Source organism: Ictalurus punctatus, chromosome 4 (genome assembly GCF_001660625.3).
Source record: "Ictalurus punctatus breed USDA103 chromosome 4, Coco_2.0, whole genome shotgun sequence".
Classification (NCBI taxonomy): Eukaryota; Metazoa; Chordata; class Actinopteri; order Siluriformes; family Ictaluridae; genus Ictalurus; species Ictalurus punctatus.
This window is the reverse complement of record NC_071284.1, coordinates 34,424,040-34,441,105: the sequence shown is the minus strand read 5'-3', so window position 1 is coordinate 34,441,105 and position 17,066 is coordinate 34,424,040. Positions and strand designations below refer to the sequence as shown.

The 17,066-nt window shown below is 39.5% G+C and overlaps 1 protein-coding gene and 1 long non-coding RNA gene across 23 annotated transcripts in view; both read left to right on the top strand.

Annotated features, from left to right (window-relative positions):
• LOC108264472 (protein NLRC5) overlaps nt 1-17,066 on the top strand; it is a 94,340-nt gene that overhangs the window by 67,006 nt on the left and 10,268 nt on the right. For 19 of the 22 annotated variants that reach the window (XM_053678267.1, XM_053678281.1, XM_053678285.1 and 16 more), the window contains 11 exons: nt 9,268-9,435; nt 10,325-10,495; nt 11,113-11,286; nt 12,253-12,426; nt 12,595-12,780; nt 12,961-13,134; nt 14,577-14,744; nt 15,175-15,348; nt 15,517-15,690; nt 15,871-16,044; nt 16,643-16,810. In XM_053678267.1, the coding sequence (XP_053534242.1) occupies nt 9,268-9,435; nt 10,325-10,495; nt 11,113-11,286; nt 12,253-12,426; nt 12,595-12,780; nt 12,961-13,134; nt 14,577-14,744; nt 15,175-15,348; nt 15,517-15,690; nt 15,871-16,044; nt 16,643-16,810 (1,905 nt within the window). The remainder of the gene's footprint in view (nt 1-9,267; nt 9,436-10,324; nt 10,496-11,112; nt 11,287-12,252; nt 12,427-12,594; nt 12,781-12,960; nt 13,135-14,576; nt 14,745-15,174; nt 15,349-15,516; nt 15,691-15,870; nt 16,045-16,642; nt 16,811-17,066) is intronic. The other 3 variants (XM_053678284.1, XM_053678274.1, XM_053678275.1) reach the window with 3 other exon arrangements.
• On the top strand, nt 1,005-1,525 carry LOC124627803 (uncharacterized). The gene is made up of 2 exons (XR_006982323.2): nt 1,005-1,344; nt 1,429-1,525. It is a non-coding gene; the product is annotated as an uncharacterized LOC124627803 (long non-coding RNA).

The following is a 17,066-nucleotide window of genomic DNA, read 5'->3' as shown; positions in this document are numbered from 1 at the left end:
GCAAGACAATGACCCAAAGCATACATTCATACCAACAAAGGAACGGCTTAACCAAAAGAAAATGAATGTTTTTGATTGGCCTAGCCAGAGTCCAGACCTGAATCCATCTAAAAATCTGTGGGGTGACCTGAAGCGGGCTGTGCACAGGAGACGCCCTTACAAATGGATGGATCTAGAATGTTTTCAGAAGAAAGAGTGGGAAAATATTGCCAAGGTCAAAATGTGCCACGCTGATAGACTCTTACACAAAATAACTGAGTGCTGTAATAAAATCAAAATGTGCTTCAACAAAGTATTAGTTTAGGGGTGTGCACACTTATGCAACCAGGCTATTGTAAGTTTTTTTTTTCTCTGAAAAGTTTCTGATTGTTTTCACTTTATTTGTATACTTTGCAATTTCACATTAAAGGTGGGAAAAGTTTTGACATGATTTGTCTTAGCTTCATTCTTTTACTTCACAAAACCCTGCCATTGTAACAGGGGTGTGTAGACTTTTTATACCCACTGTAAATCCTCTCACAGTGGCGTCTCTAATCGCTTTGTGGAGGCGTTTAGTGTCTCAGACAGACTTGCTGATGTTGTTTCTGACTGTACACACTCAGGTAAGAGGTGTGGCCTAAAATATGAAGGTGATTCAGATGAAACTATACTTCAAATGTAGTGTGGTTAATATTCTACTATTTTAATGAACTGTTTATGAATATTTGTCTTTATAAAAATTTTATTAGACGTTTATCTCTTGTTCATTTTATCACTGTCATTTATTCATCCAGCTGATAGTGGAACACTAGAGGGCGCACTGACTCCATCTCTCATGGTCTGTGATTACAGACACACACGCGCACACACACACCCCTAAGGGCAATTTATCACAGCCATGTCATCTGCCATACCTGCATGTTTTTGTACAGTGGGAGAAACCCACATAGATACAGGAAGAAACTGGTTAATCTGGTTCAGGGAGGATGTTCTACACAGGGTGTTCTTTCACTGAACCAGATTCTTCCTGTATCTAAATCAGCTCTACCCACTGTTCCACTGTGTTACTTAGAAATGTCTCTTTTTTCATATTCTACACAGCTTCTTTATGATTTATGTATTTGAGCATGTGTGTGTGTGTGTGGTTCCTGCTCCTGTTACATCTGTGTTTATATAAGGTGGAGTGTGTGTGTGTGTGTGTGTGTGTGTGTGAGAGAGAGAGAGAGAGAGAGAGATGTTACACTGTAAGAAGTTGTAGTTGAAACTCCACCTTTTCTGCACCTGACTGTCGTCATATCAGGTGAAAGTGAAAGCAGGTAATTTTTGTGTCGAGAAAACCGAGAGGCTCTTTGGAACAGAATCGCAGTGAGTACATGAATATAAAGCTGTAATATGTCAGTTTTAGGATTATTTACTAAATGAAGAACATTTCTGTGTTCACTTCCACAGTTGACTTTAATCTTTATTGAATAACGCGGTGTGACGCAGTAACTTAACCTGAGGGAAGTTAACAGACCCGTGTGTCCTGCTGTGTTTCTTACACACAGTGTGTAAAGTTTACAGCTGTTATTTATTAAAGAGGGAATAATATTCATATTCATTATAACAATTCCTGACATATTTCCACTCTCTCTTCTTTATCTCTAACACACACAGTAAGCAGAAATAAACACGACGCTACTTCCTGATTAGAAGGTAGTGTCACGTTTCATGGGCGGAGATGGAAGCAGATGCAGGTATGCAGAGCAACGCAGTATAATCCAAGCAATAATTTCAAAGGGGTTAAAGGTGAAGTGCGTGGTCGTGAAACAGGCAGGGGTCAGGCGATCAGGCAAACAAACAAAACAAGGTAAGCCAGAAATCGTAGTCGAGAGCAGAAACAGTGGTCAACGTCACTTATCAAAAATGAGAACTGTAGAGAACAAGTCAGCTGACCGTTTACGTCACAAAGTCTTATTGTTCCCAAAGTCTCTTATATGCTGTGTGTGTGTGTGTGTGTGTGTGTGTGTGTGTGTGTGTGTGTGAGAGAGAGAGAGAGAGAGAGATTGGGTGCAGGTGTGTGTAGTTATAACTCCGGGGAAGGCGAGCGAATGCGTGTGTGTGAAGTGTAGTCCTCAGCGGCCATGTTTGTAGTTCGCGGTGCCTCCTGGGAAACTGAGTCACGGTTTGGCTGTGATGTGACAGGTCGAAAAAACATTTAAAGATAATGTTTTAAAAGAAACAGGTGTTTCGTCCATAATGGTAAAAAATAAAAATGGTTGTACTCCAATGTGAAATAAATCGATGGAGACACACAGAGTACATTTCTGTTCCACACTCTAGAAGGATCCCTTGGACATTTTCACTTAGGGGTGTACTCACTTTTGTTGCCAGCGGTTTAGACGTTAATGGCTGTGTTGAGTTATTTTGAGGGGACAGCAAATTTACACTGTTACACAAGCTGTACACTCACTACTTTACATTTAGCAAAGTGTCACATGACACTTGACAAAGTGTGTTGTCACATGAAAAGATAAAATCAAATATTTACAAAAATGTGAGGGGTGTACTCAGTTTGTGAGATACTGTAATTGGGGTTATACAGTATATATATTAATAATTTAAATGATGCCAATTTTATATTGCCCTGTTGTTATCTCAGCAGGACTCAACTAAACTAATACTGAGACAGCAGACATTAGACTTTCTGAAATAATGTCGGGGGAGTGTGAGGAACTCAGAACATCTGAAATGAGTCATCAAGAGGAGCAGCACAAGATCCAAAGGTAAGCATGTAGAATGCAAAAATGTGATATAATATACTGATACCTTTGATTGTTCTAAATTTTAAAAAAGGAAATTTACATATACTAACCTAAATATTTATAAAGGATGTGTTAAAAGTTCTGAATTGAGGAGGGTCTGATTGAAATATTGTACTGAATTTAATGTTATTATTTTTTAAAGCAGTGATTAAAGTGAGTATTGTGAGACGCTTAATAAATGGTCAACAAATGGGACCAAATCTGAAAACTAGTAGTGAACTAGCAACATACTGGTAACGGTTAAATGCGAGGGTTTTACATGTTATGATCAAATGTATGCTAGTAGAAAGTATACGAGTGTGTTTAAAAAAATAAAACTGTTAAACTGAAAGAACAAGTCCGGAAATCTCTGTGAACAGAACCAACAGAACCAAGACCAGTAGAGTTGTGTGATAAGGTCAGAGTAATGTAATAATTAATGACAATTTAAAAAATTAGAAAGGTGAAACAGAGACCTCTGGTGGCAGTGAGGGGAAGTGACAGAGTTGCATGTGTCTTGCTCTGGCTTTTTATTATTATTATTATTTTATTACTTGTAATGGCGAATGTCTTTTTAAAGAGACATTGAAATAGTATGAGAGTTATAATCTGTTTCTGTATGTTGATGTATTTACTTTTAAAACAGAAAATCTCAAATAAAGTCTTTTTAGAGAAATCTCTTTCACTCGCTAACACACACACACACACACACACACACACACACACACACACACACAAACTGCAGCCATCTTTCCACACGCAGTGGATAGCTGTAGTAAGAATAACATGCAGGAAGCTGCAAATGTTTGATGATAACTAGCTGCTACTGTAGAGTGAAAGTCCAGGTTGTTTATGAGATGGGACAAACGTGTTCTAGAGAGCAACTGACTGGAATCAAATCAAATGAGTACAAGATCAATCATGAAAAAAGGTTTACAGGTTTCCCAGATATGATAAAATTAAAATATACATTTTTTTCTTGTTTGTGTCTGTAGCGTCACAAGACACCAGGAGGCTTTAAAACAAATTTTATTTCCTGAGGACTTTACACAGTGTGAGGGGTTTAGCGGTTTATACAGTTTGAAGGGGTTTAGCACCCTGAGGTCCCCACAATTTACTACATTAACTGCTTAAGTACCTTTCTTTCTGTTCTTTAGTGGAATTCAGAAAAGGTAGAAAAATTCCTCTTTCTTCTTCTCATTCAGTTCTCTGAACATCTTTAGAAATGACTCCAGACAGGAGAATCGATGTTAGCTTCAATATGATCTTATTTAGTGCTGAATTTACTCGATTTAATATTAATTAGTAAATCTATAAATTACTGCTATCATATTCACAGCTCGTATGAACTGCTATGAAAATTTGTTCTAGTTGTAACACTATTCATAATAATCCCCTAATAATAATAATAATAGTAATATAATAATAATTCTCTTGTTAGGTGATGTACAGAACTGCACTCAGGAAGTCAGTGGGCAAAAGTTATATATGGCAGCATTATTGCTTTAGCAGCTGATTAATTATTATACAGTCTGAGGGAGTCAGGAAGCATCCTGAGATCTGCATCACAGTGTTTTGTAGATAGAATCGCTAAAGCAATTTTTCCTCTACTCTTTAGTGGAACTGTGGAAAGGTCAAATTCTCCTGTATCCAGCTGTGTGTCCTTTAAGAGTGACCAATCACTGCCAACTCCTCTCAACTTTAAAGGTGGAACATCCTCTGTGGAAAGGTATTCCTTTATCTTGCTCATTAAAATCACAGCCTCTCATCTGTTCCTATTCATATTTATTCATGTTCTTCCTATTCATAACATGAGATATGAGATGGTGTTAAATGAAGGAAGTTTTAGAAGTAGTCGAGCATGTACTTTTAATGCATTATAATGCACTCCAGCACATAATTATCTACCTTGTAATGAACCCGGAGTTTAGCAGGCCACGTGGCCACTAAATACCTCGATCACGTCATGATGTTCCGTCACTGGGACGTTGATGGCACAGATCTGTACAAATATTATACATATATAAAGATATTATACAAGTAAAATATCTAAAACAACTTTTTCTTCGTTCTAGTGAAAGTAAGGAAAGGCGTCTCTCGCCTGTATCCAGCTGTGTGTCCTATAAGAGTGACCGCTCAATGCAGCCTCCTCTCAACTTTAAAGGTGGAACATCCTCTGTGGAAAGGTATTCCTCTCTTCTTCTCACTTATTCTAGTCTTGTGTCATGTAGGTTTAATATACTGTATGTGCTATGCCTACACGTGAGTACAAAAGTTAGCACCCCTGTGGTTTCTGGGTAGAAAAGGAAAAGTTTGTCAATAAGGGAATCTGCCAATAGGCCTTGGTAAACTCCAGGATAGAATAAAAACGAGCTGTACCCAGGCGTTCCAGAAGCTCGTCAGTACAAGGCGTGACTGAACACTCAGGCTTGGGCTGTTCCAGCCACTGTAGGACAGATTTATTTAATGCTAATAGCTAGCATTTTCACAATTCATTCTGAACCACTTTTCTTTTGTGTTCCTGTAAGCAGTACGGCTGGATACACACAAAGGGGGTGTGGTTAGAGGTCAGAGGAGTCTCAGTGTTGTGTTCCATTAGATCAGTGCAACTCCCAAACCTAACCTAGTGTCCAAATTGCTCCATACGAGGATTAGAGATGGTGTCCAAATGGGTTCTGAGTGAGATCCACTGTTTTTGCACTGAGCCACAGCTCATCTCTCTCTGCCACCATCATTGCCAGAGCAACAGGAACCACCACTGTTTGAGGAAATTGTGGTGGTGAATCTACCATATGTATCCCCTCTCATAGCCGTCTTCCCCAACCCAACATGTGACCTAGAAGGACTCTCGCTGCTTGGCAGTAATCATAAGTAATTACGAGCTAGAGGTGAGAAGGTATACAAGTGCTTTATCTCCTGGTGCAAATTGTCCCAACTGGAAACACACATTATAGTGCCACTGCTGCCTTTCCTGTGCCCAAAGCCAGTTCTCCCATGATAAGAGCCGAGTGTGTGTGTGGAGTTTCAGGGGTTCAGATATCACAGCTGTGTGGATCAGAGCTGTAGGATGTGTGCTGAGCTTTAAAAAAAAATAAAATAATAATTTACAATGTTTATTTATCCACAGAAACCAAAAACAGAAACCAAAAATCGACTGCAGAAATCAGATGGAGTCCATATTCAAGGTGTGTGTGTGTGTGTGTGTGTGTGTGTGTGTGTGTGTGTGTGTGTGTGTGATTAATATACACTTCTTTAGGAATTAAAAAGTAGATTAAAGTAATTTACAGTGAAGTTTATAGTAAACAGTTTACAGTTACAGCAGCATTATGTGTAATCAGACAAAAGTGCATTTCAGTCTGTTTTAAAGTTACAGCTTTACCTCTGATGTACAAAGTGCTGACACTGGAGACTCCTTCCATAAATGTTAAATAAACATCTCCTTACAGAAATCTTTACTATATTAACAATTACTCATATTTTAAAATCTATTCATGTGGAGCGTTCTCCGTACAAGTCCCTGTAAATCAGCTGTTACTATAGAAACATATTAGAATGAGAAAATGAATCCAGTTAACACCTTCTGACCAATCAGAATCCAGAATTCAACAGCAATGTGGTATAAAATCATATAACAGATTATGTAGCATTTTATTGATTTATTTAGTAATTTGATGTTATTGTGTTGTTTAAATCAGGAGATGGAGAACAAAGTCATCACTCTGTTGAAGAATGAGCTGAACAGGTTCAAGAAGCTACTGAGTGCTGATTTCCCAGCATGCTCTGAGGAGGAGGAGGAGGAGGATCTGCACTGTTTCAGAGAGGGTGTGCTGAAGATCACACTGCACATCCTGAAGAAAATGAAGCAGAAAGATCTCGCTCACACACTGCAGATCAGTAAGAGCTTTAGATTATTACAATATTCTGTCACTTTAAATTACACACTGGGCCACTGGTCTATATTTTCATACTGATTTTTATCCTAATGAATACAGTTTTTTAAACAAATAAATGACCCAGAGATAATCCTAATGTTTTGGTTCTTTTACATCATATTTATGTATTTATTAGGAATGAATTCCAGTCTTTGACTAACATTGATCTTCACACTGTGGATAGTATCCATACATTACAATAATGACCATCACATTTTTCCTGTTTGTTAGAGCTGGCCTCTGTGTATCAGCGAAAGCTCAAATCCAGACTTCTAGATAAATGTAAAAGAATTAATGAAGGAATCTCACAGCATGGGACATTAACACTTCTGAATCAGATCTACACAGAGCTCTACGTCACAGAGGGTGGGAGTGGAGACGTCAATAAAGAACATGAGGTGAGACAGATTGAGACAGCGTCCAGGAGACCAGCAGCAGAGGAGACACCCATCAAATGTAATGAGCTCTTTAAAGACAAGTCCATCAGAAGTGTGCTGACTAAAGGAGTAGCTGGAATTGGAAAAACAGTCTCTGTGCAGAAGTTCATTCTGGACTGGGCTGAAGGGAAAGCGAATCAGGACGTCACCTTCATGTTTCCACTTCCCTTTAGAGAGCTGAATTTGGTGAAGCAGGGGACCTTCAGTCTGATGAGTCTTCTTCATCAGTTTTTCCCTGACATTAAGGACTTGGAAGTAATAGACAGTAACACCTACAAAGTCCTGTTCATCTTTGATGGTCTGGATGAGTGTCGACTTCCTCTAAATTTCCAGAAGAATGAGATGTTGAGTGATGTGACAGAGTCAGTCTCAGTGGATGTGCTGCTGACAAACCTCATCAAGGGGAATCTGCTTCCCTCTGCTCACCTCTGGATAACCACTCGACCAGCAGCAGCCAATCAGATCCCTCCTGAGTGTGTAGCCCAGGTAACAGAGGTACGAGGGTTCAGTGATCCTCAGAAAGAGGAGTACTTCAGGAAGAGGATCAGTGATCGAAGCCTGTCCAATAAAATCATCTCACACATGAAGTCTTCCAGAAGCCTCTACATCATGTGTCACATCCCAGTCTTCTGCTGGATCTCAGCCACTGTTCTAGAGAGAATGTTGGGTGAAGCAGAGATTGGAGAGATCCCCAAGACTCTGACTCAAATGTTCACACACTTCCTGATCTTTCAGATCAAACACAAGGAACAAAAGTACCATCAGAAATGTGACCTCGATCTTCCCCAGGCTAGAGAGAGTATCCTGGCACTGGGAAAACTGGCTTTCCAACAGCTGGAGAAAGGAAACCTGATGTTCTACGAGGAAGACCTGAGAGAGTGTGGCATTGATGTCAGAGAAGTGGCAGTGTACTCAGGAGTGTGTACCCAAATCTTCAGAGCAGAGTCTGGACTCCACCTGGGAAAGATGTTCAGCTTTGTGCATCTGAGTGTTCAGGAGTTTTTGGCTGCATTATATGCATTTCTCTGCTTCCTTGACAAAAACCCAACAAAAGAACAAATCACTGATCTTTCTGGTCTTCTCAACATATCAGAAATGTCTGACTTCCTCAAGCGTGCAGTGGATCAGGCCTTACAGAGTGACAACGGACACTTGGATCTTTTCCTCCGCTTCCTTCTGGGCCTCTCAGTGGAGTCTAATCAGGAGCTCATTCGAGGTCTGCTGACACACAAAGGAAACAGCTCTGACTGTCAGAAGGACATAGTTGAGTACATCAAGTTCAAGTTTGAACACAATCCATCTCCAGAGAGATCCATCAATCTGTTCTACTGTCTGAACGAGTTACATGATGATTCACTAGTGAAAGAGATCCAAAGCTACATGAGCTCAGGACGTCTCTCTGAAGCTGAACTCTCACCTGCTCAGTGGTCTGCTCTGGTCTTTGTGTTGCTGACATCAGAGGAGGATCTGGAAGTGTTTGAGCTACAGAAGTTCATAAAGTCAGATGAATGCTTTAAGAGACTGCTACCAGTCGTCCGGGAAGCCACAAGAGTTCTGTAAGTAAAAGCTGTTTCTCTATTAAACTCAGTGTTTAGGAATGAGAGGAGCTGTTCTGAGTGGATTTCACAGCAATACGCCTAACTACTCTTTATAATTCATTCATCCTAAATAGGGAAGCGTTGTTACTGATACTGGTACCGATACCAACATCTGATACATTTTCTGATGTGACATTTTCTCCTTTCAGGCTCAGCGAGTGTAACCTGACAGAGAGAAGCTGCTCGGCTTTACACACAGTTCTCAGCTCAGAATCCTCCAAGCTGACTGAGGTGGATCTGAGCAGTAATCCTCTGGAGGACTCAGGAGTGAAGCTGCTTTGTGCTGGACTGAAGAGTCCAAACTGTAACCTGGAGAAACTGAGGTCAGTTCATCTCTCCTATTGAGAGAGAGAGAGAATGTTTGTACATTATACAACATCTCTAGCGTTACTTGTTGCAGAGCTGCCAACATTACTAACAAGAAACTCACAGCAGGAAAAACAGAATATGATGGGGGTCGGTGCCAAGTGCATGAACTATAAAAATGTATCTGCAGAAGTGGAATAATAAGCAAGGATTTATTTTGTCCTTTGTTTAGACTTTCAGACTGCAGTATAACAGAGGAAGGATACGCTGCTCTGGCTGAAGCTCTGAAATCATCACACCTGATAGAGCTGGATCTCAGAGGGAACGACCCTGGAGCATCAGGAGTGAAGCTGCTCACTGATGTACTACAGGATCCACACTGTACACTGGAGACACTGAGGTGAGCAAATTATACATAACAAATACATTATTATCATTATTATTGTGAAGAAAATATTCATGAAAATGTGTTCATGATTGTGTTACCATTAAATATGTTATGATTTAGATGTTACGCAAGTACGTGTGTGGTAAATAGGATCTGAATCTGGCCTGCAGCCTCGTTTCATTTGATCCACATAAACTAATAAAATACTGAAACGGCCTGTAACACACTACTGCTCAACACTGTGACACTATTCAGAAATCACAGCAGACCTGTAGTGTAGCGACTGCCATTGTACAGCGTGCACTGACTCCTGTCACAGAGCTGAAACACAGATTACAATCAACACCTGTGTGCTGCTCTTTATATCACTCACACTCACGTCTAAAAACCAGTCGTGTGTTGTGTGGCAGTGATGTGACCTGAAATTCATCTCTGAGAGATGAGGAAATATACAAAATAAAATCATGATTGTTTTTCTAATCTGTACAGTTAAACTGGTAACATTACTGTAAAATACATTTTCTTATCACAGCAGCTGCTATCCAATAAAATGTGATAAAGAAAGGAATGCATTTATAGAAACATTTTATACAATCAGTATAAAAGTTAATACCTAATAGTGTGCACACTTTAATAGCCCTTTCTTTTCTTTTAGCCCTTCTTTTCCTTACAAATATCATATTCTATTATTTTCCCTAATAATCCTATTCTAATGATTTTACAGTCTAGGTTATTTGTGGTAATTGACAGAACATATTAAATAAGTAAAAGAATATATAAAGACTTCAGTTACGGTCCTTCAGGGTCTCACAAAAATACTGATGTGGCCCGGGCACAGTTTGAGCCTGACCCCCGACCTACACCTGTAGGTGTAACTGTATTGTGTGTTTTTTCTCTGCAGTCTGTTGAAAAGTGAGGCAGAGGAAGCCTGTGCTTCTTTAACTGAAGTTCTGGGTCCAAACCCTTTACTGCAGAGAGAACTGGATCTGAGTGGGAAAATATCTGGAGACTCAGGAGTGAAGCAGCTCTCCGCTCTACTGAAGGATCCACACTGCAGACCTGAGAGACTCAGGTGTGTGGTCTTGTTTCGGCACCTAATCTTTTTCTCTGTGGTGGTAGTGGTGTAGTGTTGAAGCCTCGCAGCTCCAGGGTTCCTGGCTTGATCCTGAACTCGGGACTGTCTGTGTGAGGTTTCACATGCTCTCCCTGTGGGTTCCTCGAGGTTCTCCAGTTTCCTCCCACCTCCCTGTGCTAAATTCTCCCTCAGTGTGAATGAGTGTGTGAATGTTTGTGATGGACTGGAGTACAGGGTGTATTCCCACCTCATGCCCAGTGTTCCTGGGATAGACTCTGCATCCACCACCACCCTGATCAGGATAAACCTCATATTAAAATGAAGGAATGAATATTTTTCTCTGTGTTCATATTTAAATCTATAAAGTTCTCTTCCCATGGTGTATAAACTCCTGCTGGAATCAGTTCTGCTGCACTGAAGGTTCTGGATTTGATGTGATTTGCTGAGGCTCTGATGGAAGTTTAATGCACATTAACATAGTGATGATAAACAGTCCACTGCACTGTGTGTACAACCCTGGACATAGCAGTGTTTTCCATTTTCCATGTTCATGATGGTGGGTTACCTGTACTCTATTTGAAGACGTTTATCTCAGCAGTGTTCTCTGTGTGCAGGCTGAGTAAGAGCGGTATTACAGAGAGAGGCTGTACTGATCTGATATCAGCTCTTACTGCAAACCCTTCACACCTGACAGAGCTGGACCTGAGTGAGAACACACTGGGAAATCCAGGAGTGGAGAAGATCTCTACTCTACTAAAGAGTTCATCCTGCAAACTCCAGAAGCTTGTGTGAGTCATTTAATAGTATACATTACTAGATCACTGACGTTTTTACTTCACTATAAGTATATTTGTAGCATGTAGGAATAGATTAGTCAGGAACTCATTCAGGGGTGTGTTTCCCAATAACACTGAATCGTATTCAGTAATGAACAGATTAACACAGAACGTATGTTACATGTGAACCTGTCTTGCGAGTGTTCCCAACAGCCTTCATTATCAGAGATTTAGGCCAAAATTACGAAAGAAATGACATTGTATTGGAAGTGATTGAAGAAATTATATTATTTTAAAAGAAAAACAGTTAGAGGGAAACTATGAGGAAAATGTTTACTAATATTAAAAGCTAATCTTGCAAAGCAAGTTGTTTCATAGAGGACAATGTAAAGATATTTTCAATATTTTACCAAACACCTGCAACACGATATTGTATTTGGAGAAAATATGAAGGTATTACAGATATTATTGTGGTCATTTACTGTGCACCAAATTATAAGACTAAACCCTGGGCAGACCACTGCTGACCGTCACTGAGATGGACAACGGGTTTATATTCACTCACACAGCATTAGGACAGAAATAAAAATATATCTTTTTATTTGAGTGATCGAAATGTGGATTAATTGGTAAAGTCGTAATTTGGCCAGTGGACTAATTAATGTGCCTGGATCATTAATTAACTGCCTGAATAACATCTGTTCAGGAAAATGGATCGGTGAGTATTTATTTGTACTGAAATTACTGACCGTTGTATTTTTGAGGTAGAACTGCGTGCAAGCTCCAGATAAATTCTATGTGAATAAATCTTGTTACGCGCATGTCATTTACAAACAAGTTTATGATCATTAGTTATGAAGGGTTTCTGGAAAATAAAGAATTTAAATGAAAGAACATTCTCATGAACAAGTTAACAAAGCATTATGAACATTTCCCAAAACCCACCCGAGAATGATGAACTTTATTCTCCTTCTCCAGACTTTCAGACTGTAATATAACAGAGAAAGGATACACTGCTCTGACTAAAGCTCTGAAGTCAAACCGCTCATCACACCTGATAAACCTGGACCTCAGAGGGAACGACCCTGGAGACTCAGGAATGACGGAGATTAGGAGTTTGATGAATGATACAGAATGTAAACTGACACTGAGGTGAGCGCTTTCCCCCAGTACATGTAAAATACAGCCTTAATTCTGAGTAATTAGTAAAGTTTTACTGTTTAGTTTTCCACCATGGACCAAACAATTACTGAAAAGTACCACTGCACTGGTGTAAATATAATTAGTGTTAGCATTTCTCTGTTCTTTCTCTCTCTACAGGTTGCTGAAAAGTCCTGATGCACAGAAAGCTTGTGATCATCTGAGTGAAGTTCTGGGTATAAACCCGATACTGCAGACGGATCTGGATCTGAGTGGGAAAATAGAAGGAGACTCAGGAGTAGAGCAACTCTCTGCTTTACTGAAGGATCTACTGAAGGATCCACACTGCAGACCTGAAAAACTTCAGTAAGGAATTGAATGATGTATAAATCTGTGCTGAATGGTTTGTCTTTAGGTTATCAATCATTCATCTAGTGTCCATGTCTTTTTCAGTAGTGATGAGTAGTTTGAGGAGAAAAGACCTCCCTCTGCTACAGGACTGCTAAAGAAAAACCCACAGTTAAGTGTGATTAATTGTGCTTTCAGGCTCAGTGAGTGTAATCTGACAGAGAAAGGATGTTCAGCTCTGCTCACAGCTCTCAGATCAGAATCCTCCACCCTGAGGGAGCTGAATCTGAGTAAGAACAGGATTCAGGATTCAGGAGTGAAGCTGCTCTCTGCAGTACTGAAGAATAAAGACTGTAAACTGGAGACTGTGAGGTAACGTCCAATACACACTTCATCCGTTATCCAGACGCTGTGATAGATCCACTTTAATGCAGCAGCAGGGTCATGCGTGAACTATCTTATCTATTAGCTGTGAGATTGTTTCACAAGAGCCTCGTTTAAATATACCACGTTCTTACTGTTTTTACAGCAGGTGCTACATGAGCAGTTACAATAGCAGGCTGATGGCTGGCATAGCAGATCACTAACAGCCTTCTACAACACACACATTCGCTAGAAATCTTTACTAAAAGCAGAAATGAATAGCAGTGATGGACAGAGAAGTGAACTGAATAAAGAGGTCTCAGTGTGGAAAACTGTCGTGTAATGACAGACACGTAATTACATATAACACTCCTACAGTTATCTAAATTATGTACATCTTTGTTTGTTTGTTTGTTTGTTTGTTTGTTTTAGTTATGTTCATTTTTTTGTGATGCGAGTGTAGAGGAGTTTGTGTTAGTTTAGTGTCTGCAGGTGTGTATTTTTATTCTGTTCCTGTGCACACAGGGGCACTCTGCAAGTCCCACACATACACAGTGTTTGTCAGGGATTCCCTTGTTTCCTTCTTCCTGAAAGTGAAGACATGTAACTGATACTTATTGTTTAAGTAATTATCTATTACTAAAAAAATAATGTATAACTGATCAACTAAACTAAACTAAATAATTACCCATAAATTTATTTACATGTCCTGAGACAGATCTGTGACTTCACAGAAATCCTCTATCTGTTCGTACACAGACACTGGAGCGCCCGAGTCACACTACATGGGTGTATTTGGGGGGTCACACTACATGGGTGTATTTGGGAGTCGCACTACATGGGTGTATTTGGGAGTCGCACTACATGGGTGTATTTGGGAGTCACACTACATGGGTGTATTTGGGAGTCACACTACATGGGTGTATTTGGGAGTCACACTACATGGGTGTATTTGGGAGTCGCACTACATGGGTGTGTTTGGGAGTCACACTACATGGGTGTATTTGGGAGTCGCACTACATGGGTGTGTTTGGGAGTCACACTATATGGGTGTATTTGGGAGTCACACTACATGGGTGTATTTGGGAGTCGCACTACATGGGTGTATTTGGGAGTCACACTACATGGGTGTATTTGGGAGTCACACTACATGGGTGTATTTGGGATTGGCAGTGAACAAAAGTCTCAGATTTCAGACACAAAATGAATTATAATGATGTGCTGTTATGGTTTTATCATAATGTTTTCATCATGTTTTCTCCAGACATTGGAAAAAATCTCAATCAGAAAATTATCAGAACAGTTTTCTAGTGTAGAAAATTATTTTAACCATCAAAAATTAGCAAAATTATCATTTGTTTTTATTTACTCACATTTATTTTTTGCCCAGAATGAGAGAGCTTTTGTACATAAAAAAATCAAGACAATTATTTGTACTTTTATCCTCTTAGACTTTCAGACTGCAGTATAACAGAGGAAGGATACGCTGCTCTGGCTGAAGCTCTGAAATCATCACACCTGATAGAGCTGGATCTCAGAGGGAACGACCCTGGAGCATCAGGAGTGAAGCTGCTCACTGATGTACTACAGGATCCACACTGTACACTGGAGACACTGAGGTGAACTGATATTATTAAATTAATAATATATAGTAATATATCCAATATAACAATCCTGGGTGGAGTCAATGAATAGAGAACAATTTATCACCTGCCACCGGAAAATGTCTTTAGGAACACAGATTGTTTGCAAGTAAATTAAGACAACTGAAGGGCATGTACTTAATTCAGAATCGGTGAGTATTTATTTGTACTGAAATTACTGACCGTTGTATTTTTGAGGTAGAACTGCGTGCAAGCTCCAGATAAATTCTACGTGAATAAAACTTGTTAGGTGTATGTCATTTACAAACAAGTTTATGTACTTCATTAGTTATGAAGGGTTTCTGGAAAATAAATGAAAGCGCATTCTCATGAACAAGTTAACAAAGCATTATGAACATTTCCCAAAACCCACCCGAGAATGATGAACTTTATTCTCCTTCTCCAGACTTTCAGACTGTAATATAACAGAGAAAGGATACACTGCTCTGGCTAAAGCTCTGAAGTCAAACCGCTCATCACAGCTGATAAACCTGGACCTCAGAGGGAACGACCCTGGAGACTCAGGAATGACGGAGATTAGGAGTTTGATGAATGATACAGAATGTAAACTGACACTGAGGTGAGCGCTTTCCCCCAGTACATGTAAAATACAGCCTTAATTCTGAGTAATTAGTAAAGTTTTACTGTTTAGTTTTCCACCATGGACCAAACAATTACTGAAAAGTACCACTGAATTGGTGTAAATATAATTAGTGTGAGCATTTCTCTGTTCTTTCTCTCTCTACAGGTTGCTGAAAAGTCCTGATGCACAGAAAGCTTGTGATCATCTGAGTGAAGTTCTGGGTATAAACCCGATACTGCAGACGGATCTGGATCTGAGTGGGAAAATAGAAGGAGACTCAGGAGTAGAGCAACTCTCTGCTTTACTGAAGGATCCACACTGCAGACCTGAAAAACTTCAGTAAGGAATTGAATGATGTATAAATCTGTGCTGAATGGTTTGTCTTTAGGTTATCAATCATTCATCTAGTGTCCATGTCTTTTTCAGTAGTGATGAGTAGTTTGAGGAGAAAAGACCTCCCTCTGCTACAGAACTGCTAAAGAAAAACCCACAGTTAAGTGTGATTAATTGTGCTTTCAGGCTCAGTGAGTGTAATCTGACAGAGAAAGGATGTTCAGCTCTGCTCACAGCTCTCAGATCAGAATCCTCCACCCTGAGGGAGCTGAATCTGAGTAAGAACAGGATTCAGGATTCAGGAGTGAAGCTGCTCTCTGCAGAACTGAAGAATAAAGACTGTAAACTGGAGACTGTGAGGTAACGTCTAATTACTACACAAACATCTAATACACTGACAGTATTGAACTCTGACTGTACACTGAGATCAACGTTCCAGAATATTGTGGTTTCTTATCTTACTCACCATAATTGGTGTTTAATAGAGAGAACGACACGAGCACACAGAGCAGTATCAGAGCAGACTGAATAATTATCATATGAGAGAGAGAGAGAGAGAGAGAGAGAGAGAGAGAGAGTTAATATAATGTTAGTGTATTTGTTTGTACCGTGTTTTGGAGTAGCTTTTTTAATGCCCCTATAGCCTCTCTTGATTCAAGATAAAGAGCGAGCTACTTTACCTCAAATGAAGAAATTGAAGAAATAAAGTAGGTGCGAGGTGACACTAAGTTAAAAAACAAATGTTTGGCGTAGTGGAGTACATCAATAGCACTTTGGTTATTTTACAGTCTTTCTCAGTCAAATAAAAATAGAGGATCACTTTAAAGGCTCAATATAAAGACATTCATTTTTCTTGGTAGGGGAATTCAGAAATTCATCTTAAACTAAATCTTAACAGATAGAAAATGTTATATTCAAAGCTTTAAGATGAAATAATAACAGATATTTGTCCTCTTAGACTTTCAGACTGCAGTATAACAGAGGAAGGATACGCTGCTCTGGCTGAAGCTCTGAAATCATCACACCTGATAGAGCTGGATCTCAGAGGGAACGACCCTGGAGCATCAGGAGTGAAGCTGCTCACTGACGTACTACAGGATCCACACTGTACACTGGAGACACTGAGGTGAGAAAAAAGATCTAGATATCCATAAACAGCTATATTTCTATCACTTTAGCATTTAGCATTAGAAAATGATTAATTCTGCTGAATGATTTAATTTGAATGATTTGATGTCACTATATCACACTGTAATGTTAAGTGGGTTTGCTGATTATCCAGGAAACAGCGCTGGATAGAGTTTTGTGCTTGAACAGTTATAAACAGTAACAGTAAAGACTGATAATGAATATTTTATTAAGAAATGAGGATTAGTGTGCAC